The 25,277-nt window shown below is 42.9% G+C and overlaps 1 protein-coding gene across 1 annotated transcript in view; it reads right to left on the bottom strand.

Moving 5' to 3' along the window:
- The window catches only part of LOC124711992 (mucin-7-like), a 166,329-nt gene that overhangs the window by 3,656 nt on the left and 137,396 nt on the right, over positions 1 to 25,277 (bottom strand). Inside the window, exon 5 of the mRNA XM_047242278.1 lies at positions 7,809 to 7,963. Coding sequence (XP_047098234.1) covers positions 7,809 to 7,963 — 155 coding nt within the window. The remainder of the gene's footprint in view (positions 1 to 7,808; positions 7,964 to 25,277) is intronic.

Raw genomic sequence — 25,277 nt, 5'->3', positions numbered from 1 at the left:
TGCGTTCTCGAGTTCACGAAAAGTGAGTCGCAAATTACAGAGCAGCAGGCATTTCATACCAGATTCGGTATTGAACCATCAACTCGCTAATTCATTAGCCATTAGTTTAAGCAATTTTAATAGACTGGGACCGTGTACAAACAAAAAAGCACAGGGTGACCACGTGTCTCAGAGGATGATGTCCGACGGATTCAAGATAATTTTGTGCGCAGTCCCAGTAAATCTATCAATATAGCCAGTCGAGAACGTGGAATACCCCAACCAACCGCACGGAAAGTTCTGAGACTGCATTTTCTGTACAAGCCCTACCGATTACAGCTTGTGCAGGCTCGCAAACGCAATGACAAAGAGAAGTGTCTCGCATTTTGTTGTTATGTGCTAGCAAAGATGGAGGATAATGTATTTCTACAGCGTGTAATTTTTAGCAATGAAGCGATGTTCCAACTTAGTGGAAAAGTCAACAGACGCAGTGTTCGCACATGGGGTTTGGAAAATCCACATTCACCATTGCAACACGAAAGAGACTCACCAAAGATCAACGTGTTCTGTACCATATCCTGTACAAAGGTGTATGGACATTTTTCCTTGTGGAAAGAACCGCAACGAGAGTCGTGTGCCTGGACATGTTGAAACAAAGACTGTTCCCTCACGTTATGGAAGTTTCCCAGGACTTCATCTTCCAACAGGATGGAGCTCCACTCCATTGACACCGTGATGTACGAAGCTTTTTGAATGGTAAGCTTCCTAAGTGCTGGATCGGTCACAGGGGACTTGAGGACCTGGTTCGGCACTTCTGGCCACCGAGATCTCCTGATCTCACACCTGCGACTATTTCTTATGAGGTTATGTAAAGGAAGCTGTTTATGTCCCGCCTCTACCAACCACTCTGAGCGATCTGCGGAACCGTATCACTGCTGCCGTGCAATCACTATAAGCTGATACAGTTTCATGTGTGTAAAAAGTAATTAATTACAAATTAATAAATTTATTAAATTGATATCAAACATTATGAAAACAAACTTTGAAACTTGCTCTTTTCATTGGTATAAAGCTTGTTCATTTTGGATTTGTACTTGAATAAATACGAAGTCGTGATAATGGGTCCATCATTTATCATCCCTCTTGGGAATCGAGAATCTCAATGATTTTTACTCTTACTGGTATTGATACTGGCAGAATACTAGTCCTGGGAATTCCAAGAGCGTATCAAAATCTCTACAGTAGTCACAAGGTCTACACGCAATCTTCTTTATAGCTGAGCTGTATTTTGGTAAAAGTCTCCCAATAAACTGAAGTCGGCCATTAGCCTTCCCTGCTACCGTCCTTACGTGCTCATTCCATTACATATTGCTCTGTAAGTTACACCTAGATATTTAATAGTCGTGACGGTGTCGAGCAGCACACCACCAATGCTGTTTTCGAACCTTACGGGTCTGTGTTTCCTACTCACCTGCATTAATTTACAGTTTTCGACATTTAGAGCAAGCTACCTTTCATTTAATCAACTAGGTTTTCTGTCAAGGTCATCTTGTATCTTTCTGCAGCCACTCATCTTTGACACCTTCCTGTACACTACAGCATCTTCAGCAAACAGCTACAGATTACTACTCATCCTATTCATCAGATCATTTATGAGGTCTGTTCAAAAAACTCCAGAACATTAGTAATATCGCACCAATGGTGTATTGGAGCCAAATGTGGTTGGCATCCCTGTACACGACTGTGTTTAATGCACAACTGCCGGAAGATTCATTGTTGTACGTCTGTTAGTTAATGTCCACTACTGTATTGAGTAGTACATTGCATCTCACAGTTTGGCCCCAGCGGACCTCTTTTTATTTTCGAAGTTGAAAACTCTGTTGAAAGGACATAGATTTGCAACGATAGACGAGATAAAAGAAAATTCGCAGACGGCGCTTCGCGTGATCCAGCAAGAAGTGTATCAAAACTGCTTCCAGAGGTTGAAATGGAGTTGGAAGAGGTGTATCAGCTATGGGGGAGAGTATTTCGAAGGAGACCATGCACAATAAGTAAAAGGGAAGCGTAGAAAAAAATTGTGGACAAAGTTCCGGAATTTTTTGAAGAGACCTCGAGGGTATATACAGAATAAGAGTGGGGTATCCCTGACGGTACCCTTATCTCTGATGAACACTCGCTGTCGAGGACAACTTACTGATTTTCAGCACTTAAGAAGTCTGCAGTTCACTCAGCACATATCTGAGAATGTATTCCGTATACTCTACCTTCGTTAACAATCTGCAGTGGGTCACCATGACAAATACTTTCCGGAAATCTATAAATATGGAATCTGCCTGTTTCTCTTCATCCCTGGTTTGCAGGACATCGTGCGGGAATAAGAGAAGCAGTTTCATAAGTGAGATAATTTCTAAATCAGTGCTGATTTGTGGACAGAAGCTTTTCCGTCTCAAGGAAATTTTTCATATTCTGACTCAGAACATGTTCAAGAATTTTGCAGGAAAGCGTCGTTAAGGGTACTGGCCCGCAATTTTTCGGGCCCGTTCTTTTAACACAGGAGATATTTGCGTTTTTTTCCCAGTCGCTTGGGACATACTCCCAAACCACCGACAAATTTAATCTGTGTTGCACATGCACGATAAGAAAATTTTGTTAATTGATGAGCTTCCTGACATAATTTTCAAGGGAAGGAGTGCAGATTATGTAGAACTTCTGGTCACTTGCAAAGACTTGTCTGGCCTACCATGGTAACAACATACTCTCTTTTGGTGTATGTTGCTAAGTTCTTCGTGGCTTTTCGGTTCCTGTGCCTCAGACTGTAAAATCGGAAACCTTACGGGATTGCTTTGTTGTTCATCTGTCTATCTATCTGTCTTTCTGATTGTTAAGAACCCTTTCCCTGAGGAACGGGTAGACACTTCAAGTCCATATTTGTGTCACGTATTAAGGTCTATGGTTCCTTGGAAGCTTAAAAATTTTAAGCTTCTAAGTCACTTCAGTCAAAAGATACGGCCATTTATGTCACATATTTTGGTATACACTCATCAAAACGTACAGGGTGCCCTTAGACTCATGAGAATCAAGGAAAAAGTCTGAAAACTGTTAAGGTGCAGTTCTGTTACACGCACAGTGGTCTAAAGGTAGCGTCTTTGTTTCATAATCAAAATGTGGTCTGCCCTGCGTTCGAAAACCGCCACCGCTTAAATTTTGATTAATAATCAGCATTTGCGCCCGAAGACTTCCGGCTTAAGAAGTCACCCACATTCTGCCAAACCCTTGTCAAAGAGGGTGGAGGAGCGGACAGAGGTTCAGGGCACTCTCTTGCCCTTCGGGTGGGGAAATGCCCCTAAAGGCAGAATAATCAACTGATCAACTGCAGTAGGATGCAGAAGGCAATGAAAACCACTGCATTAAAGACACACAATGTGTATCCACATGGAATGTGATGATCTCTCCATTGGCAAAAAATTCCGGAATAGCCCCCCATTCGAATCTCTGGGAAGGCACTGCCAAGGGGGAGGTGACAATGACAAAAAGTTTGAATAAACAACGGAAGGATAACTTTCTATGGGTCGGGGCGTGGCACGTCAGAAGCATGAATGTGGTTGGAAAAATGGAAGATCTGAAAAGGGAAGTTCAAAGGCTCAATCTAGATATAGTAGGGTTCAGTGAGGTGAAATGGAAGGAAGACAGATGAGACTTGAACGCAATTGTAGGGGAAGGACTACAAGAAAATGTTACAGGAGAATATGGACATTGGACAAAGAATGAGAGGAGAGAAAGAATATTTGAGTTCTGTAATAAATTTCAGCTAGCAATAGCGAATACTCTGTTTAACAATCATAAGAGAAGGAGGCATACTTGGAAGATTTCAATTAGATTACATCAAGGTCAGACAGAGATTCCGAAATCAAATGCTGGTTTGTAAAGCGTACCCAGGAGCAGATAGAGATTCAGATCACAATTCAGTAGTGGTGAAGAGTAGGCTGAAGTTTAAGAAATCTGTCAGGAAGAATCAATATGCAAAGAAGTGGGATACAAAAGTACTAAGGAATGACGGGATAGGCTTGAAGTTCTCTAAGGCTATAGATACAACTGTAAGGAACAGCTCAGCAGGCAGTACAGTTGTAGAGGAATAGACATCTCTAAAAAGAGAAATCTCAGAATTTGGAAAGAAAAACATTGATACAAAGAAGGCAACTGCGAAGAAACCATGGATAACAGAAGAAATGCTTCCGTTCATCGATGAACGAAGGAAGTACAAACATGTTAAGGGAAATTGAGGAATACGGAAATATAAGTCGCTGAGGAATGAAATAAATAGGAAGTGCAGGGAAGCTAAGATGAAATGGTTGCAAGAAAAATGTGAAGAAATCGAAAAAGATATGAATGTTGGAAGGAATGACTCAGCATATAGAAAAGTCAAAACAACCTTCGGTGAAATTAAAAGCAAGGGTGGCATTAAGACTGCAATGGGAATTCCACTGTTAAATGTAGAGGAGAGAGCGGATAGGTGAAAAGAGTACATTCAAGGCCTCTATGAGGTGGATGGTTCGTCTGATGTAATAGAAGAAGAAGCTGCAGTCGATTTAGAAGAGATAGGGGATCAGGTATTAGAATCAAAATTTAAGGAGCTTTGAAGAACTTCACATCACATAAGGCATAAGGGATGGATAATATTACATCAGAATTTCTATAATCATTAAGGGGAGTGGCAACAAAACGACTATTGACGTTAGTGAGGAGAATTTATGAGTCTGGCAATATACCACCAGAGTTTCGGAAAAATATCATCCACACAATTCCGAAGGCTGCAAGAGATGACAAGTGCGAGAATTATAGCACATTCAGCATCCAAGTTGCTGAGAAGAATAATGTACAGAAGAATGGAAAAAAAAATTGAGCATGTGTTAGATGACGATCAGTTTGACTTCAGGAAAGGTAAAGGCACGAGAGAGGCGATTCTAAGTTGCGGTTGATAATGGAAGCAAGTTTAAAGAAGACACGTTCGCAGGATTTGTCAACCTAGAAAAAGCGTTCGACAATGTAAAACAGTCCAAGATATTCGAAATTCTGAGAAAAAGAGGGGTAAACTGTAGGGAGAGACCTGCAATATACAATATGTGCGAGAAGCAAGAGGGAATAATAGGAGTGGGCGACCAAGAACGAAATGCTCGATTTAGAAAGAGTGTAACATATGGATGTTGTTTTTCACCTCTTCTGTTCAGTCTGTACATCGAAGAAGTAACTATGGAAATAAAAGAAAGGTTCAGGAGTAGAATGAGAATTCAAGCTGAAACGATATGAATGATACGATTCGCTGATGACATTGCTATCCTAAATGAAAGTGAAGAAGAATTACATGATCTGCTGAATGGAATGGACAGTATAATGAGTACGGAATATGGATGGAGAGTAAATCGAAGAAAGACGAAAGTAATGAGAACTAGCAAAAGTGAGAGCAGCGAGAAACTTAACATCATGATTGATGGTCACGAAGTAGATGAAGTTAAGGAATTCTGTTACCTAGGCAGCAAAATAACCAATGACGGACGAAGCAAGGAGGACATCGAAAGCAGTGGCAAAAAGGACATTCCTAGCCAAGAGAAGTCTACTAGTATGAAACATAGGTCTTGAGGAAGAAATTTCCGCGCATGTGTGTTTTTAGCACAGCATTATATGGTAGTGAAACATGGACTGTGGGAAAACCGGAACAGAAGAGAATCGAAGCATTTGAGATGCGGTGCTACAGACGAATGTTGTGACTATTACAGCACCATGTATCACAAAGCTAAAAAAGTGGTCCAACTAAAACATTCATATTTCTTTACGTACTACACGAACATGTAATAAAAAATGGGGGTTCGTATTTAAAAAAAAGAACGCAGTTGATATACGTTTGACCTATGGCAGCCCCATCTAGCGGGCCAACCATAGCGCCATTTGGTTTCCCCCTTCAAGCTAGACAAGTTTCGTTCTTTGTAGTTTTTTCGTTTGACGCTTATTTCGTGAGATCAATGGACCACCCTGTATGTGCGCGTCGAATAATAGTGATACAAGGTACTCTCCCCCACGCACCATATAGTGGCTTGCGGAGTTTGTGTGCAAATGTAGATACATTCAGGGTGCGAAATTTAGTATACAGAGCTACGACATACGGCATTAAACCCAGCTGGGTATCGAGTCGAGCTGATCTTGGCAGACAGATATGAGAAGGTCATTCCACACTGCTTCAACCGTCTCTGCCCGAGTTCGTCCGTTGTAGCGGCTGCTGAATGGTGCTTTGGCAGTACCTCGGCATCCACTGGGTGATACATGCGGATAATGTGTGGCCTAGGACAACAGTCGAGAACCCTCTGTATCGATGTAGCCTAGGACAGCTTGGGCAAAATGCAGTATAACGTTATCGTGTTGGAAGATAACTCAGTCATTTTGAAAATAGGGCACGTAAATCGGCCTTAACGCGTCAGAAATCGTACAGCTGCTATCTAAACAACCTGCTCTGTTAACCAAGATTGACCGTGTCGTGTACCCAGTGAGACCCTGTACCATCGTGCCAGATGCTGGGGTCAAAGGAGGGTGACGAATTTAATCTAGCAATGTTCGTTCTCCTCAGAGTCTCTACAAACGGATACAGGATCTAAATCCAATGAGAGGCTTTAACTGGACATAGCATACCTGAAGAAATTGGTGTTCTCTCTTCCTGACCAAATCTGGTCTACTTTCAGGCTAGATGCCGTGCCGTGCGTGTAACACTGAACACTGTATGAGTTGATGTATCCTTGGGGGGGGGGGGGGGGGGAGCAACTAATTGCTGTGTTTGTCCAGTTCTCTTTACAGTTTTTGTTGACTGCCTTGAGTCATGGCTCTACCTTCATTTCTTCCAATTATTCACAATAAAGGATGGCAGCCAAAAACAGTTGCAGGATAGAATTTTTTTTATTAAAATTCTTGACCAAGGTTTCGGTACATATAAATATACCTTCATCAGAAGTACATTTCCTGAATAGAAAGACACATTCATTAGAAAAGCCATATCAACGAAAGTGAGAAACAGAAGCTTAAATAACGGTGAAATTGCTAAAGTAATACAGGCACACAATCTTTAGTACTTACTAAAATTACATCATGCACTGGAGAATAATGAAACAATTATGCCAAAAGGCGTCGTCAGTAATTAAAATATCATCTCCATTTGTACGACATGTGTAATGGGTACAGGATCAAAGCGAACAGTTTAACAATGTTACTTCGCCTATGAACTGTTGAGACACGAGTGTGAAGGCACTAAGGTAGATTGTTTCGCCGAGAGAGGGCACTTGCATGTGCCAGACTCGCGCATATTACAATCCATAAATACATACAAAAGCGCATCCTTTATTGTGAAGAATTTTAACAGTTGCTGCTGCAGCCATGTTTAAAATCTTCCAATTATTTTAATAACGAATTCCTAAAGAGATTGTATTGTAACTCGTATAAAATCTGTGTGGGGCATAAGACGTGCAACAACCACTACAGGCTCAAAAAAGTGGGAGAGCTCCATTTCAATGTGAAATTTCCAGAGTTTAGTTGCCGTCCATTGTGACCGAGCGGTTCTAGGCGCTTCAGTCCGGAACCGCGCTGCTGTTATGGTCGCAGGTTCGAATCCTGCCTTGGGCATGGATGTGTGTGATGATGTCCTTAGGTTAGTTAGGTTTAAGTAGTTCTAAGTCTAGGGGACTGATGACCTCAGATGTTAAGTCCCACAGTGCTTAGAGCCATTTGAACCATCTGAGCCAGAGTTTAGTTACGCTGAAGATGTTGAGAGGCAGTGGAGAAACCTTGAGACGTACCTGTGGTGGCTGGAGGCGAGTCCTGCACGCTAACGGCTTCCGCTGTGGTCGTGCTTGTAGTCGTGGTGGTTGTCGTGGTGGTCGTCTCCGATTCTACCCCCTCCACTGCAGCGGCGGTCGGCGCAGCACTGGGTTGTTCTTGCTCTGCCGGAGGGCTGAAGCACAAAGGGACGTATGCAACGCCATTGCCCATCAAGATACAACCCCACGCTCGAGAACTTGGACAAATAAGCCATGCCTTTTATTCTGAAAAAGTGTGACCTCACATTGGGGTCCGCAATGGGTGCGGGAGGGTATCTAGAATGAGACACTGCCTCCTCCTGGAATCTAGGATAATTGTAACTTCTTAATCATTACGCAATTCTCATCCATTTCTGAAAATGATTTGCTAAAAATATCGAATTAACATTTCAGACTAAAAATTGTAATTTTCCACTTTTCGGCGAATTCAGATCCTTATGAAACTATATACAACAGAAAAATTGAGGTTAGATATGGATTTAATGTGCGAAAGATCACAAGAGTACGATATTACTTGAAAAAGTAATCAAAGCATATTTTGTTCATTTTCTTGTGTTATTCAATATTCTAACGTAGAGAGAATCTTTTTTTTTTTTAAATTATAACTGAAATAAGATCTTTTGGATAACTGAGAACGCAGTTTTCTATTAAGTTACAACTTAAGCAATTAGTAAAAGTAGTGTTGCTATTGCTTCAGGAGTAAATAATAATCTACAAGTAGCTATTTCATTTATAACAAAATTAGTGCAGCATGAATGGCAAATACGTGAGGTTGTGTGTGCCCCAGCCCACAGACCACAAGCAGTCGTCGTTCGGCTGTACTACTACTCCGATGACGTCACCAAAGTGCACCTAGGCAACACCTGGGAGATATCGGTAGAATACGCAGCTAACGCACTTCCGCTCTGCACATGTACATGACTCTAGGAAATCGCGTTCATTCTTAAATTTTCTTAATTTTTTGTTTTTAACTGGAAAATTTTCTTTTTATTCAGAGAAACGTGGCGTACCTGTGCACTAGCCACCACCTTTCTTGAAACCTCCTGGCAGGAAGTTTCATGTCAGCGCACACTCCGCTGCAGAGTGAAAATCTCATTTTGCACCACCTTTCTTAATTGAAGAAAAGGACGTTTTCAGGAGGGCGCATAGTTTGACACACTGTTGTTTGTTGTGGATGCCAGTGCATTCATTAAATTTCATGCCGTCGTCTGATTCTAGAAATTGATGGGACTTTTAAGACCCGTCGGGCAGGAAACAATTAAGCAGCTGTTGCTGTTCCTGCTTTTTCCTGGGATTGGATTGTATGGCCTGTCGGTGAGGTTTTTCTTTTCTCGATGTCAGTTGGTGATTTCTTCATCTTTTGCTGCATGGCGTGACTGTAGTCCGATTAAAATCCGTCACTTGGTGCTGAAGCGTTGTCATATCGGCTACCGTTCGGTTAAAGGCGACACGCTAGCATGGCGGGCCACCTCAGAAGCACTGAGAAACTGTTCATGAGCAACGTTGAAAGATGCTGCTATCAGGCATGGCAGTACAGTTGATTTTAAATGAGCGACGACTCAACTGAGGCAGACAACGCATTTTGTAGCCCTGAGCTTATACTTTTGTTCTAACCTAACCACAATCTCTTGATGTGCAATGTATCTGACAAAACGGCGGTCAGCAATCTACGGTAGAACTATTGATCATATTCGCTTTGGTCGCGGCGGTTAAAGCTGATCCGTACAGGCAAACTCAAGATACAAAAAGTTCAGTTTGAGCCCTAAAAGCGAAATGTAACATTTCGCTTTCGGAACGTGAGTTAACACGATTAGCGGTCAATGAGTAGTCTTGATTGGAACTCATTTGCAATTTATAGGCGACGCAGGGAGATTCCAAACGAAAAACGAATGAAAGGAAGAAGAATGAGAGCAAATAAAAAGTCAATAACACGACGAAAATGATGCGACAAAAGATTAACAATGAAAAAAATTGCATTGAAACCAGTTAATTGAAAATAACAATAATCATTCATTTTGATACAGATTTGAAAATGAAAAACTATTACCGCTTGACCGTATACGAAGCCACGACCTGTTGCAGCTCACACTGTAAAATTACCACTGTGCTAACCATCAGTTGTTGTCTTCACAAAGTTCGGTTTCATGTCATGTCGTAAAAGTTTAACTGCCGTAAGCCGATCTCTGTGATGAAAATAATAGAATATGCGGAGCCGAATAGCGTGTTGTACGAAGAATCCAGCAGCCTTTGGCTAGTAATGTGTACGAAATGTACATTTCCAGAGTTAACTTTACACTCTGCAGCGGAGTGTGCGCTGCTGCGAACCTTGCCAGGAGTTTAAAACTGTGTGTCGGACCGAGGTATGAACTCAGGAACTTTGCCTTTTGCGGGCAAGTCCTCTACCGACTTTTTTTTAAAATCTTATTTTGTTCCCGGGGGGGGGGGGGGATGTCCCATGATACCCCTTTAAGTTCATCGTTGATCCATTTACTCAGTTTTTTTTATTACAGAGGGCAGCTAACCCTCCGACCGAACCCGCTGAGCTACCGTGCCGGCAGTACCGACTGAGCTACCCTAGCACGACGCACACGTCCCAACAGCTTCACTTCTGCCAGTACCTCGTCTACTACCTTCCGAAACTTCACAGAAGCTCTTCTGCGATCGCAGCAGACCTAGCACTCCTGGAAGAAAGGATATTGCGAAGACATGGCTTAGCCACAGCCTAGGGGATGTTTCCAGAATGAAATTTTCAATCTGCAGCGGAGTGTGCGCTGATATAAAACTTCCTGGCAGATTAAAACTGTGTACCGAACCGGGACTCGAGACAGGAAGTTTCGAAATGTACATTGTCCCGTTACGATCTTCTTGTGTGTTTTGTTTTGGGTGTGTTTATTACGTGTGATTAAACGCGAAATAAATGGGCCGGATACAGGTTTCGTAATTCAAACACAACAAGAAAAAAAAAGAAAAGAATTAGAAGTGAACTGACCGCTTTTTGTGGCAGTTTGGGAATGGCGAACAGTTTAGGGGTGATGTGCGCTCTGATTGGACGAAGACATCTCCAACATGTGAAGTGTCAACTATTAAGTAATTTTAATCAGGCTATACTCATGCAACAGATCACCTGGAACACAATACCACCTGCCTCCTTTTCTACCCGTGGGTCCACCTCTCGTGGCACCTAGGGATATTTTTTTATCTTTTAATGTATACAACGGGGAAAAATTGAGATTAGGTGCAGATTTACAGCGTGAAAAACCACAAGTTTGATATTTGCTATAAAAGTGACCTAAACCTATTTTTTCGTCGGCCTCTGTTATTGACTATCACACCATAATGCCCGGTTGCTTTGTGATGTTGACTCTTTATGGAGTATCTTGTTGTATCTGTATAGTGAGGAACATTTACTCGCAGTTGCTACAAGTCGCCGATTTGTAATGCTTCAGATGAAAAGTGTAGGTAGTAAAGCTTTGTTGTAAAAATATATAGAACTAGTTTATCAACAGCATATTGGGAGTGCTATACGGAGTGGACGCGTTTTATTCGACTGTTGATATTTAATATTACTGACCTTAAAAAAGTTGTGAACTTTTATAATTCTGATATATACATGGATAAAGTATTATTATGGTAGACATGAATGAAAAAGATTGTTATCGTTTTCTTTAAACGCTACGAATTTGTCAATTCGAAAGAAAACTGGTTATACAGGGTGTTACAAAAAGATACGGCCAAACTTTCAGGAAACATTCCTCACACACAAAGGAAGAAAATATGTTATGTGGACATGTGTCCGGAAACGCTTACTTTCCATGTTAGAGCTCATTTTATTACTTCTCTCCAAATCACATTAATCATGGAATGAAAACACACAGCAACAGAACGTACCAGCGTGACTTCAAACACTTTGTTACAGGAAATGTTCAAAATGTCCTCCGTTAGCGAGGATACATGCATCCACCCTCCGTCGCATGGAATCCCTGATGCGCTGATGCAGCCCTGGAGAATAGCGTATTGTATCACAGCCGTCCACAATACGAGCACGAAGAGTCTCTACCGGGGTTGCGTAGACAAGAGCTTTCAAACGCCCCCATAAATGAAAGTCAAGAAGGTTGAGGTCAGGAGAGTGTGGAGGCCATGGAATTGGTCCGCCTCTACCAATCCATCGGTCACCGAATCTGTTGTTGAGAAGCGTACGAACACTTCGACTGAAATGTGCAGGAGCTCCATCGTGCATGAACCACATGTTGTGTCGTACTTGTAAAGGCACATGTTCTAGCAGCACAGGTAGAGTATCCCGTATGAAATCGTGGCGGTGAATCGAGGAAGTACAGTACATACTGACGAAACTAAAATGAGCTCTAACATGGAAATTAAGCGTTACCGGACACACGTCCACATAACATCTTTTCTTTATTTGTGTGTGAGGAATGTTTCCTGAAAGTTTGGCCGTACCTTTTTATAACACCCTGTATATATTGAGAAGAGAGGCAGAAGAAAAAGTCGAACTGCAAGGGAGGGTCATCGACTATCTGCGAGAAGTGTAATGTTTATTTGTAGATAAAGAAGAAAAGGAAGTGTATTCTAGAATCCCACAAAGAATACGTCAAAAGTAACGAAATCTTGTATATTTTCAAATATCAGAAAAGTATATCTGTGATTAATTATTCGGAAGCCAACATTTAATTAATCTGTACCACTAAATTCTTCCAATCAGAAATATGTAAAGTTATAAAATATATTATGTAAATATGACCAACATCTGCTTTTATCAGAATATGTTTATTGTGAACATTAAGTAATTCTGTCCACAGAGGATTAAAAGAGATTTGGTTGAAACTGAGTCAAAAGCATTCCTAAAATCTTCTGAACCACTACATGCTTTAGCTCTCGACTTGGAAATGATCCACAGCTGCTGCTAAAGCCAGCTTAAACCTCCAGTTCATTAACTTTCGTTTTATTTTCTAAACTGCTGGTGATAATTCTAATGAATGTTCGTTAAGGAGCAAAGCACAGAAACGTGTGTTGTCTGAAGCCCTTGCATGTTGCCGCTACCACGCACGTTTCAACATCAATCTACTTATCTATTCTTCAGTCACGCCATGCACTGCTTGAAATACAATATTCATGTTAAACAGCGTGACACATTATGAGTTATACAATGCCCGTCTTTATTACCTCGTGGCAACTATCATGCATTAAAACAATGAATAGAAACCACAGAGAGCGCACCAAGGATCTGATCTGGGTTAGTGTATAAGGGATTAAACTAATATTAATTTTGAAGGTGGGGGAGCGGTGGAGAGAGCAAAGAATAATTTCTTAAAAAATAATACTCATATCTATTGAAAGACTACGTTTAAAAAAATCTGTTATGGATCCGCCCATTAAAGAGTCACGGTTCTATTCGCCAGTTAATTATCGGATAACCTGTTAGTGGGGCAGATGGGGGTGCCAATTGGGAATAAATGGAAGGTGCTTTCCAGATCTGGCATTCGCCTTAGAAGCAAGGGAAACCTTTCAAAAACCTTGGCTGGAAGTGGGGGATTGGAATATTATAAATTTTTATCTGGGACGTCATCCTTCGATGAGGACATTGTCCCAGCCAAAAATCAAAATGTTGTGTTGTGTATGTGCGAAGTGTATGTACGTGAACATGTGTGTACGTGTGTGTTACTGAATGGATCCCTCACTGAGGACGTTGTTCCAGCCAAAAATTAAAATATTGTGTGTATGAAAGGTGTATAATGTGTGTGTGTGTGAGTGTGTGTGAGTGTGTGTGTGTATGCGTTTCTGAACGGAGTGAAGTGTTGGAGTGTTGTGTGGTGACAGGTAATGGAATTTCTTTTATTATGTTTCTCAAGTGCTAGGAGTGGGGCGGGCTGTTCGAGAACCGGGCCATTGCAATGTCGCGGTTCCATTTAGCCACATATCAGACAAGCTGATTGTGTGGCAAATGGGAGATCCCAGTTCCGTCATACGCCCTACAACCAAGGAAAACTTCTCGAAAACGTTGGTTGGAACCGGGAGATTGGAACCATCTTAATTTATTACTGGAACAATGTTCTTCGATAAGAACGTTGTCCCAGCCAAAAATTAAAATGCTGCGTATGCTCGCCAATGTGACTTCCGTCCGGTGTTGCGTCGGGCCGATACATCTTGATGTGTGACGAGGTATTCCTCTTTCACTATCGGTGAATCGTTGTAGCTGTGTTCTAAGAGAACAACATGTACCACTTTGGCACTGATATATTTTATGAAGAGTTAAAGTTAGTGATGCTGGTGAGTATAGTGAAGAACAAAATTCACCAAAGAATAAAATAAAAAAGTTATGAATATCGAACTAACTGGGAGGGAACGCACTCGCGGATTGCACTTCTAAGGGAGAATCGTCATAAAGCGCATTGTTCTTTCTGCAGGAAGGATTTCAGTATTGCACATGGTGACAACACGGACTGCCTTTAACGTTCGAAAACGTTGGGTAAGTAGTATGTGTTACAGGCTTGTAGTCATTATTTATTTTATGTTATTCATTTCGTAATCTACGACATGCAGCTGAGACTGATTAGCTATTTTTATGTCTTGGTAGGTCACAAAGAGAGAGGAAGGGAAGTCAATCAGACAAACAAGATATCTAACTTATTCAGCGACACATCACAAAAAGATTTATGCAGCGCAGCTGCAGGCGTTTGTGTATCACACTGTAAAACATAGCCTCAGTTACAATAGCGTGGACTGCAACGTGAAACTAGATAAGGAAGTTTTCGTGAATTTTAAAAGAAAAAAAAAAGAACAATGCAGTATGGTCGCACAAAGCTGAAAGTCTCATGCAAAATGTTTTGACAGCCAAAAGTGTGTCCGATTTTATTGAAATTTTGAAAGACTCATCTAAGTCGAGCTTATTTTTCTCTGTTTGTTCTGATGCATCTAACCATAAAACAGGAAGATGTTCCCAGTAGTCTTACGATATTTTAATCCAGATCTTGGCGTACAACATAAACTTTTAAACTTTATAAAACAAAGTGATGAAACAGCCATAGGCATTCACAACTTGCTGATAACTCCCCTTGAGTCTCCCGGTTTACATGCTTCCAATAGTAGTGCGTACTGTGTGGATAATACAGACGTAAACTTTGGAAAACACAATTCAGTTATGAAACCGCTAAGCGATGGTAACAGAAATATTTTAAAGGTTCTGAAATCTGGTTTCGCAGGATAGAGCGGACCAAGTTGTGGAAAGGGGACATGATCAATTACTGTTAGCTATACAAGAAAACACACAACTTTATTGCTCAAACCAATGCACAGTTTTCTCTTTAAAACAACAAAGATCAATTCAGGATTTAGAGTAACGGCTGAAGGCCTTACTTAAGCAAAATTACTATATCTTCTCGGCTAAGGCCGAAATACGAGGTGCATTCAAGTTCTAAGGCCTCAGATTTTTTTTCTCCGTACTGGAAAGAGATAGAAACATGTGCATTCTTTTAAAATGAGGCCGCGTTCATTGTCAATACGTCCCAGAGATGGCAGCACCGTACGGCAGATGGAATTTTACCGCCAGTGGCGAGAATGAGAACTGTTTTAAATACTTAAAATGGCGACGTTTTCCTTACTTGAACAGGGTGCAATCATTTGTTTTCTGAATTTGCGTGGTGTGAAACCAATTGAAATTCATCGACAGTTGTAGGAGACATGTGGTGATGGAGTCATGGATGTGTCGAAAGTGCGTTCGTGGGTGCGACAGTTTAATGAAGGCAGAACATCGTGTGACAACAAACCGAAACAACCTCGGGCTTGCACAAGCCGGTCTGACGACATGATCGAGAAAGTGGAGAGAATTGTTTTAGGGGATCGCCAAATGATTGTTGAACAGATCGCCTCCAGAGTTGGCATTTCTGTGGGTTCTGTGCACACAATCCTGCATGACGACCTGAAAATGCGAAAAGTGTCATCCAGGTGGGTGCCACGACTGCTGACGGACGACCACATGGCTGCCCGTGTGGCATGTTGCCAAGCAATGTTGACGCGCAACGACAGCATGAATGGGACTTTCTTTTCATGAGTTGTGACAATGGATGAGACGTGGATGCCATTTTTCAATCCAGAAACAAAGCGCCAGTCAGCTCAATGGAAGCACACAGATTCACCACCACCAAAAAAATTTCGGGCAACTGCCAGTGCTGAAAAAATGATGGTGTCCATGTTCTGGGACAGCGAGGGCATAATCCTTACCCATGGCGTTCCAAAGCGCACTACAGTAACAGGTGTTTCCTACGAAAATGTTTTGAAGAACAAATTCCTTCCTGCACTGCAACAAAAACGTCCGGGAAAGGCTACCCGTGTGCTGTTTCACCAAGACAACGCACCCGCACATCGAGCTAACGTTATGCAACAGTTTCTTCGTGATAACAACTTTGAAGTGATTCCTCATGCTCCCTAATCACCTGACCTGGCTCCTAGTGACTTTTGGCTTTTTCCAACAATGAAAGACACTCTCCGTGGCCGCACATTCACCAGCCGTGCTGCTATTGCCTCAGCGATTTTTCAGTGGTCAAAACAGACTCCTAAATAAGCATTCACCGCTGCCATGGAATCATGGCGTCAGCGTTGTGAAAAATGTGTACGTCTGCAGGGCGATTACGTCGAGAAGTAACGCCAGTTTCATCGATTTCGGGTGAGTAGTTAATCAGAAAAAAAATCGGAGGCCTTAGAACTTGAATGCACCTCGTAATATTTCAGATCAGCTAAGGAAATTCTTTAAAAGCCAGGCATTTACAAATTCCGGCTAAAGTCCATATTAAGGAAAATTCAAGTTAGTTCTTCGGCTGAAAGCCCAATAAATTTTTTTTTTTTACGTAGTAAAGGAGAGGCTTTAAAGATAAGCTTGTACACAGTACAACAAAAAAACATCTTATGAAAACTTGAAGTATCTTGTCAGTTGAAGGGCCAAACAATTACTCACAAATAATTAAATACAACCTTAAGATAAACATTTACAGAACACAGCTGAAGGCCGTTTCAAGAATTCAAGGCCGGTCGGTGTGGCCGAGCGGTTCTAGGCGCTTCAGTCTGGAAACGCCTGACCGCTACGGTCGCAGGTTCGATCCTGCCTCGGGCATGGATGTGTGTGATATCCTTAGGTTAGTTAGGTTTAAGTATTTTTAAGTTCTAGGGGACTGATGACCACAGATGTTAAGTCCCATAGTGCTCAGAGCCATTTGAGCCAAGAATTCAAGATAATTAAAGAGAAACCATACAGATAAAGATTTACATATTAAAGCCACAGATTCTGAAACAAACGCGGCTGAAGGCCTAAATACAGAGCGACTAGAATTTTATATGAAACACGGCTGAAGGCCTAATCTTAAAGTTGTTATGAAGTTGGCTGAAGGCCATATACTACACAAAAATAGACAATATTAATACGCGGCTGAAGGCCTGACGCACTACCCACGACCAAATAAAACGACACTCACAAACAACAAACAGTGGTGCTCAGAAGTGTTCCAAGGGTCGGCCTGGGTAGGAAACTCAAACAACAGGTTAGGTGAGACAGGCAGCCAAGTGTAACACTAAATAATCGGGTGGCAGCACGATCTAGGGACGGCTGACGAACCAACCGACAACCAAATCAATTCCCTTCCACAAAACCAACGGCACGACAACCGAAAATATCAGCGAAGACTTAGATCTCAGTAGCACTACGTCTTGATAACTGGCACAATGGCTCGGACCCAACCATGCAGAGGTAACTTTTGCCCATTGGCCACAACATCTCTGCACAAGGAAGGAACCGACCCACGTCCGGCAAGCCGGCCGGTGTCGCCGAACGGTTTTAGGCGCTTCAGTCCGGAATTGCGCGACCACTACGGTCGCAGGTTCGAATCCTGCCTCGGGTGTGTGTGATGTCCTCAGGTTCGTTAGGTTTAAGTCGTTATAAGACTGATGACCTCAGCTATTAAGTCCCATAGTGCCCAGAGCCAGTTGAACCAATTGCACGTCCGGTAAGATGATCCATTGACAAAGCCCAAAAATGGTAAAAGACCAAATACACATCGCCCAATGATACGACCAACCGAACGACCAACCAGCGGTCGTTTCCGCTCCAATCTCATTCCGTCGGACAGTTCATGTATGTGGCCAGCGGTCGGCAAGTACTGGCTCTCTGCGCCTCATTGGCGCTCCGTCCTCGACTGCTGCTCAGTACCCGACTTCTAGACACACGACGACCGGAAATACCGGGTGATCAAAAAGTCAGTATAAATCTGAAAACTGAATAAATCATGGAATAATGTAGATAGAGAGGTACAAATTGACACACATGCTTGGAATGACATAGGGTTTTATTAGAACCAAAAAAACACAAAAGTTCAAAAAATGTCAGACAGATAGCGCTTCATCTGATCAGAATAGCAGTAATTAGCATAACAAAGTAAGACAAAGCAAAGATGATGTTCTTTACAGGAAATGCTCAATATGTCCACCATCATTCCTCAACAATAGCTGTAGTCGAGGAATGATGTCATGAGCAGCAATGTAAAACATGTCCGGGGTTATGGTGAGGCATTGGCGTTGGATGCTGTTTTTCAGCATCCCTAGAGATGTCGGTCGATCACGATACATTTGCGACTTCAGGTAACCCCAAAGCCAATAATCGCACGGACTGAGGTCTGGGGACCTGGGGACCTGAGCAGACGATCATCACCAAACGACGCGCGCAAGAGATCTTTCACACGTCTAGCAATATGGGGTGGAGCGCCGTCCTGCATAAACATCGTACGTTCCAGCAGGCTGGGGATGATGCGATTCTGTACCATATTGGCGTATCTCTCACCCGTCACGGTAGCAGTTACAAAACCAGAATCACGCATTTCCTCGAAGAAAAAAGGCCCGATAACGGTAGATGTGGTAAATTCAACCCATACCGTGACTTTCTAGTCGTGCAGTGGAGCTTCCACGACAGTTGTAGCATTTTCGGTAGCCCAAATTCTGCAGTTGTGCGCGTTGACAGACCCTCGGAGCGTGAAATGAGCTTCGTCGGTCCACAACACCTTACTGAACCAATCGTCATCTTCCACCATATTTTGAAACGCCCACACCGCAAATCCCCTCCGCTTCACTAAATCGCCAGGTAACAGTTCATGATGCCGACGGATTTTGTACTGATAGCATTGAAGGGTACGCCTAATTGCCAACCAAACAGTAGTGTATGGAATGCAGGTGCAACGTGCGACTGCACGAGTGCTGACTTCCCCGTGCATAGACGAACCCACTACAGTCTCCATTTCTTCCTGAACTGTCTCATCAGCATTACCCCTTGTGCTCGGTCGGCCACTAGGGGTCTATCGTCTAAACAACCCGTGGCTTCGAACTTCGAAATCATACTCGCCACTGCTGCATTTGTCAACGGAACTTTACCCGTTCGAATCCCCTTCCTATGGCGATAGGATCGTAGCGCTGAACTAGCACATTCCCCATTCTGATAACACAGCTTCACTAAAAGCGCCTTTTCAGGTTACGTTAACATGCTGCGACTGCAGGCGATCTGATTCTCTTTCTCATTACAGCTCCTTTTATACACGATTGTCATGCGCAGTCACTGACGTTTTGCTGTCCAGCGCCATCTGTCGGAGATTTTGTGAACTTTGTTTTTTTTTTTTTTTTGTTCTAATAAAACCCCATGTCATTCCAAGCATGTGTGTCAATTTTTACTCTCTATCTACATTATTCCGTGGTTTATTAAGTTTTCAAATTTATACTGACTTTTTGATCACCCGGTACTATCAGTCGCTCCAGAGATAGTATGACAGTGCGCTTATCGATAAGCGCTGCTGCTGCCACTCCCGGGTAGGTAAGGCAGGAAGTTAGTGACGCCAGTAAATGGAATAAGAACACGAGGCGGCCGTTCGGTAAGAGAAGATGACAAACAATAAACGGAATGAACACGAGCCGCGCACGGCTTAGGTTCATTGTTCGAATCGTGTTTTACATAATACGGTAAAATGTGCATGTGATACTTAAAACGCTGGTACAGAAACGTGTTGGTGCTGCATATCTGAAGGCGCCCATCTAAGCCAATGCTTCGCCAGTGGAACTGCTACTGAGAAGCACCTCTGAGTGGCTCCATGTGAACGCAGCCTTACCCCTTATCTGAAGTCTTTATCAGGGAGGACCTTCTGAACCATTGTAATAATTTAGGTGCATACTTCGAGAACGCCAAAAAAAAAGCGGCATTCGGCGTTCGAATTCTGTGAGGAACTCCACCTTTTGTGCTCGGCTAGCAGCGCCCTCAAGTGGCGTTGTGTGAAGGCCCTGAAGCAATGTTTCGCCACCAGTGACCCAGTGGCGCTTCTACACCGCCGGAGGCGGTACTGCGTCACTGAGCGCCACAGAAGTGCAGTGGTGCTACACATCTGAAGGCGCCCATATAAACCAGTGCCTCAGCAGCAGAAGGGCGATCGAGAGTGCATCTCAGTGGCTCCGTGTGAACAGGTTTTTACTGGCGAGCATTCAGCTTCCCTCCAGCAGCTACCAAATCAGTCCTCTGTCACACCCAACAATCCACCATTTCATGGTTCCAGAAGCTAAAGAGGTGTGGTCCTCGAGAAATGCTGCTTCCTGTGATCCTTCAGCAAGTTTTCCACAGACACATAGGTGTCGAAATGACCGCCACAAACAGAAAATGAAAATGGGCGTATGACATTGATGGTCGGGACTTCCCAGCTGGAGAAGTTCGGCTGTCAAGTTTCAAGTCTTTTTAGATGACATTATATTGGGCACGTCGCATGTCGGTGAGTATGAACTGATGATGAGGGCCGGCCGGAGTGGCCGAGCGGTTCTAGGCGCTACAGCCTGGAACCACGCGACCGCTACGGTCGCAGGTTCCAATCCTGCCTCGAGCATGGATATGTGTGATGTCCTTAGGTTAGTTAGGTTTAACTAGTTCTAAGTTATAGGGGACTGATGACCTCAGCAGTGAAGTCCCATAGTGCTCAGAGCCATTTCAGCCATTTTTTGATTATGAGGACTGAGCCAGATCGCTGGTCGATCATCAGCGATCGGCTTGTTATCTTTGGCGCGTCCGCGGGCATGAGCATCTTTGCGTTTTCGGCTGGGACGCGCGGGACGGCGAGAGGCAGTCGGTTTGGGGCGGCCGGTGAGACTAGCGGAGTGGTGGCTCGGGCGTAAGCACATGTGTGATGCCTGTTACGCTGGGGCTGGTTGCTAATCGTGAAACTCCTGCGGCGGTTGCCTGGAAGGCATTTAATATAAACTGTGCCAAGCCTCGCAGTGAGAGGGGAGTCCGGAGTTGGTGTTGGCCTAGATGATTGTACAAATTGAGGTGCCTGTATGAGAAGCACGGCGTGGGCCTGTTGCTTGCATCGTTCTTCTTGCAGCCACCGCAAGCGGATCTTCGGCCGGAATATCTACAGTTTGTGGTGAGCATAGAGTGAACAGGGTCTCGTAGGATGTGCTCCCAGCCTGACTTACACTGTGTTATTTGTGGGTGCCGACCCCTTGTCTGTAACTGCTTCCGGGTGTCCGGTAAGATTTCACAGCAAAACTGTGTTTCTGTGGCAATCTGTGTTTATGGCTCAGCCTCCGCCTAGAAAGGGGAAAGAATAAGCGCCTGTTTCTTTGGGACACTGCAGTTCAAACAGAAGTGGCGTAATGTTAATTGTATGTAAAGTGTATTTTATGTCATGCAGTTTTCTTGGGCGCGCAGCTGTGTTATTGAACTCATTTTGAAGTGTTCTGTAGGGTGAATGGCTGCTCCCCACTTCAGTGTATTCTTTTGAGTAGTATTGTAAAGGTTTTTGGATATTTTTCAGTGGGGGTGTATTGATTCAATGTTGTTTTTCTCTTTCTTTGAACTACAGAGAATTGTTTAGTTTATCTGGTTATTGGCTTAACTCGCGCTTCACGCACTAAATCAGCTGATATTGAAATTTTTTTTTTTAATTCCTGTTTAACGTCAGACAGATTCAAATGTAACTTCATTTATGTTGTTTGAAATAAATGTGTTGGATTGACCTTAATGAATTATGTGCAATCGAAGTAAGGGACCCAGTCCTTCATCAGTGCTTAACAGTGGCGTGTGGTTCGGGTTGTGAGGCCCGTTCTCGGATCATGAGGACAACACAACACCCAGTCCTCTAGCGGGGGAAGTCGCCAACCCAGCCAGGAATTGAAGCTGCTGCTTGGCAGACAGATGCACTAACCACTCAGCTAGGGGGATGGATTCAACAGACAGAAGCGAGATTCAACGCTGAGCACAACACAATGCCACCAAACGTCCCAGTTGACTCCACAAAATGCAAGTCTCTACTGTCTGTGTTAAAATGTTACCAATAAAGCATGGCAACCAAGATCTCAATTCAGTTTCCAGTAATCCATTCCCCACTCTGTGTGGTGACAGTCTATCCATAAACGTGGCCTGGATTTCAGCTGTTGTTGTCCTACTATTCGTCAGAACCAGTCGGCTAATCCTACGATCTTCACGTGTTGTAATCGTTCTGGAAGGATCCACGCTTCCATGCTTGTTCCTCATGCCCTTCTGCAGTCACTACACAGCAGACAACGGTCTATGTTCTTTGTCGGCATGATACTGCCGCGTCCCTCAGGCCAGTGATTCGACCTTTCTCAGATTACGAAAGATGGCAATACCCTGAACATTCACAGCGTCTTCTCTATTACGATCTCAATTCTTCATTTATAGGAATAGCTTATTCGGTGCTAAAGATAGGCTCCCATAAGGATGATATTTTTCCTAACATGTGTCATAGCTATAGAATGCTAAAGAATCAGCTTGGTAGTTGATGTCAAAGAGGACGGAGGTGCGGGCAGAGATCAGGGGCACTCTCCTACCCAGCCGGCCTATGTGGCCGAGCGGTTAAAGGCGCTTCAGTCTGGAACCGCGTGACCGCTACGGTCGCAGGTTCGAATCCTGCCTCGGGCATGGATGTGTGTGGTGTCCTTAGGTTAGTTAGGTTTAATTAGTTCTAAGTTCTAGGCGACTGATGACCTCAGAAGTTAAGTCGCATAGTGCTCAGAGCCAGCCATCTCCTACCCGTGGGGTGCGAAACTGTCCATAAAAGGGGGAAGATTCGGCAGCGATTAACGGCATTAGAATGAATAAGGCAATGGCAACCACTGCATTAAGGATACATAATGCGTATCCACGGGACATGTGGCATGTAATCGAAAAATGTGTCTTGATGATCTCTTCGTTGGCAAAAGATTCTGGACGAGTCGCCCATTCGGATCTTAACTAGGGGACTGCCAAGCGGTAGCTGTTCATGAGAAAAAAGTCTGAATAATGAACGGAAAGATGGCGTCCCACGAGTTGCGTGATGGAATGTCAAAACGTTGAACTTGTTAGGGAAGATAGAAAATCTGGAAAGGGAAATGCTAAGGCTCAGTCTAGGTATAATAGGGGTCAGTGAAGGAAAATAAAAAGATGACAAGAATTTATTGTCAGATGAGTATACAGTAACATCAACAGTAGCAGAAAATGGTATAACACGTGTAGGGTTAGTCATGTATAGGAAAGTAGAGCAGAGAGTGAGTTACCGAGAACAGTTCACTGATATGGTTGTTCTCATCAAACCAAACCCGACAACCATACTTTAGGTGTACAATACGAGGTCGCAAGCCAAAGATGGAGAAAGTATATGAGGATACTGAATGGGTAATTCAGCACGTAAAGGGAGATGAAAGTCTATTAGTTACCGGTGATTGCAATACGGTCGTGGGCAGGGAGTAGAAGAAAGGGTTATGGGAGAATACGGGCTTGATAGCAGGAATGAGAGAGGAGAATAATTCAGTTCTGATATAAATTTCAGCTAGTAATAGCAACTACTTTATTCAATAATCACAAGAGGAGGAGGTATACTTGGAAAAGGCTGGGAGATACCGAAGATTTCAGTTAGATTCCATTATGACCAGGCAGAGATTCTGAAATCAGGTACTGGATAGTAAGGCGTACCCAGGAGCAGATATAGACACAGGTCACAATTCAATAATCGTGAAAGGTAGGTTGAAGTTTAAGAGATTAGTCAGGAAGAATCAATGCGCAAAGAAGTGGGATGTACAAAATATTAAGAGATGAAGAGATAAATTTGAAGGCTCTGAAGCCGTAAGGAATACATCAGTAGAATGAAATTTTCACTCTACAGCGGAGTGTGCACTGGTATGAAACTTCCTGGCAAATTAAAACTGTGTGCCGGACCGAGACTCGAACTCGGGACCTTTGCCTTTCGCGGGCAAGCGCTCTACCACTCAGGTCCAGAGTTCGAGTCTCGGTCCGGCACACAGTTTTAATCTGCCAGGAAGTTTCAATACATCAGTAGTCCGTTCAGTTGAAGAGCAATGGACATCTCTAAAAAGGACAATTACAGAAGTTGGAGAATAAAACGTAAGTACAAAGAAGATAACTTCGAAGAAACCATGGATAAAAGAAGAAATACTTCATTTGATCGACGGAAGAAGGAAGTACAAAAATGTTCAGGTAAATTCAGGCGTACAGAAATACAATTTATTTAGAAATGAAGCAGATAGGAAGTGAAGGAAAGCTAAGGTGAAATTGCTGTATGAGAAATGTGAAGACATCGAAAAAGAAACGACTGTCGGAAGGACTGACTCAGCATACACAATAGCCAAAACAACTTTCGATGACATTAAATGGTTACATTAGGAGTACAATGGGTGTTCCTCTTTTAATTGGAAAGGAGACAGCGGATAAGTGGAAAGAGTCTATTGTAGGCTTACGTAAGGGGGAGAACTTGTATGATGACGTGATAGAAGAAGGAAGAGTAGTCAATGGTGAAGTGATAGGGGATCCAGTATTAGAATCAGAATTTAAAAGAGGCTTGCAAGACAAAAGATCAGATTAGGCAGAAGGGAGAGAAAACATTCTATCGCAATTTCTAAGATCATAGGGGGGGGGGGGGGGGGGGGGAAAGAGGATAATTAAACTATTAACACTGGTGTGAAGAATGTATGAGACTAGCGCTATACCATTAGACTTTCGGAAAAACATCACCCACACAATTCCGAAGGCTGCAAGAGCTGACGAGTACGAGAATTATCGTACAATCAGCTTAACATTTCACGTATCCAAGTTGCTGACAAGAATAATATACAGAAGAATGGAAAAGCGTTGGACAATGTCAGATAGCGCAAGATTCCAACATGGTTTCCTCCATCCATTCTTTTCTTCTCTTTCAGATTTTTAATTTTTATTGTCAGCCTTACGTCCCTGATACACAAATATAAATATAACTCATGGATCTTTCAAACAGGCTCCTGGCTCGACGTATACGTTATATTTGATCACATGACGGTATATATTTTAATTCGTTAAATCAAAAAGATGTTATCCACATGAATATTAATTACACAAAAAATGATCCTTACATACGTTGATCCAGAAGATAATGATCACCT

This window comes from Schistocerca piceifrons, chromosome 8 (genome assembly GCF_021461385.2).
Source record: "Schistocerca piceifrons isolate TAMUIC-IGC-003096 chromosome 8, iqSchPice1.1, whole genome shotgun sequence".
NCBI lineage: Eukaryota > Metazoa > Arthropoda > Insecta > Orthoptera > Acrididae > Schistocerca > Schistocerca piceifrons.
The sequence above is the reverse complement of the archived record's forward strand: the minus strand, read 5'-3'. Positions and strand labels throughout refer to the sequence as shown.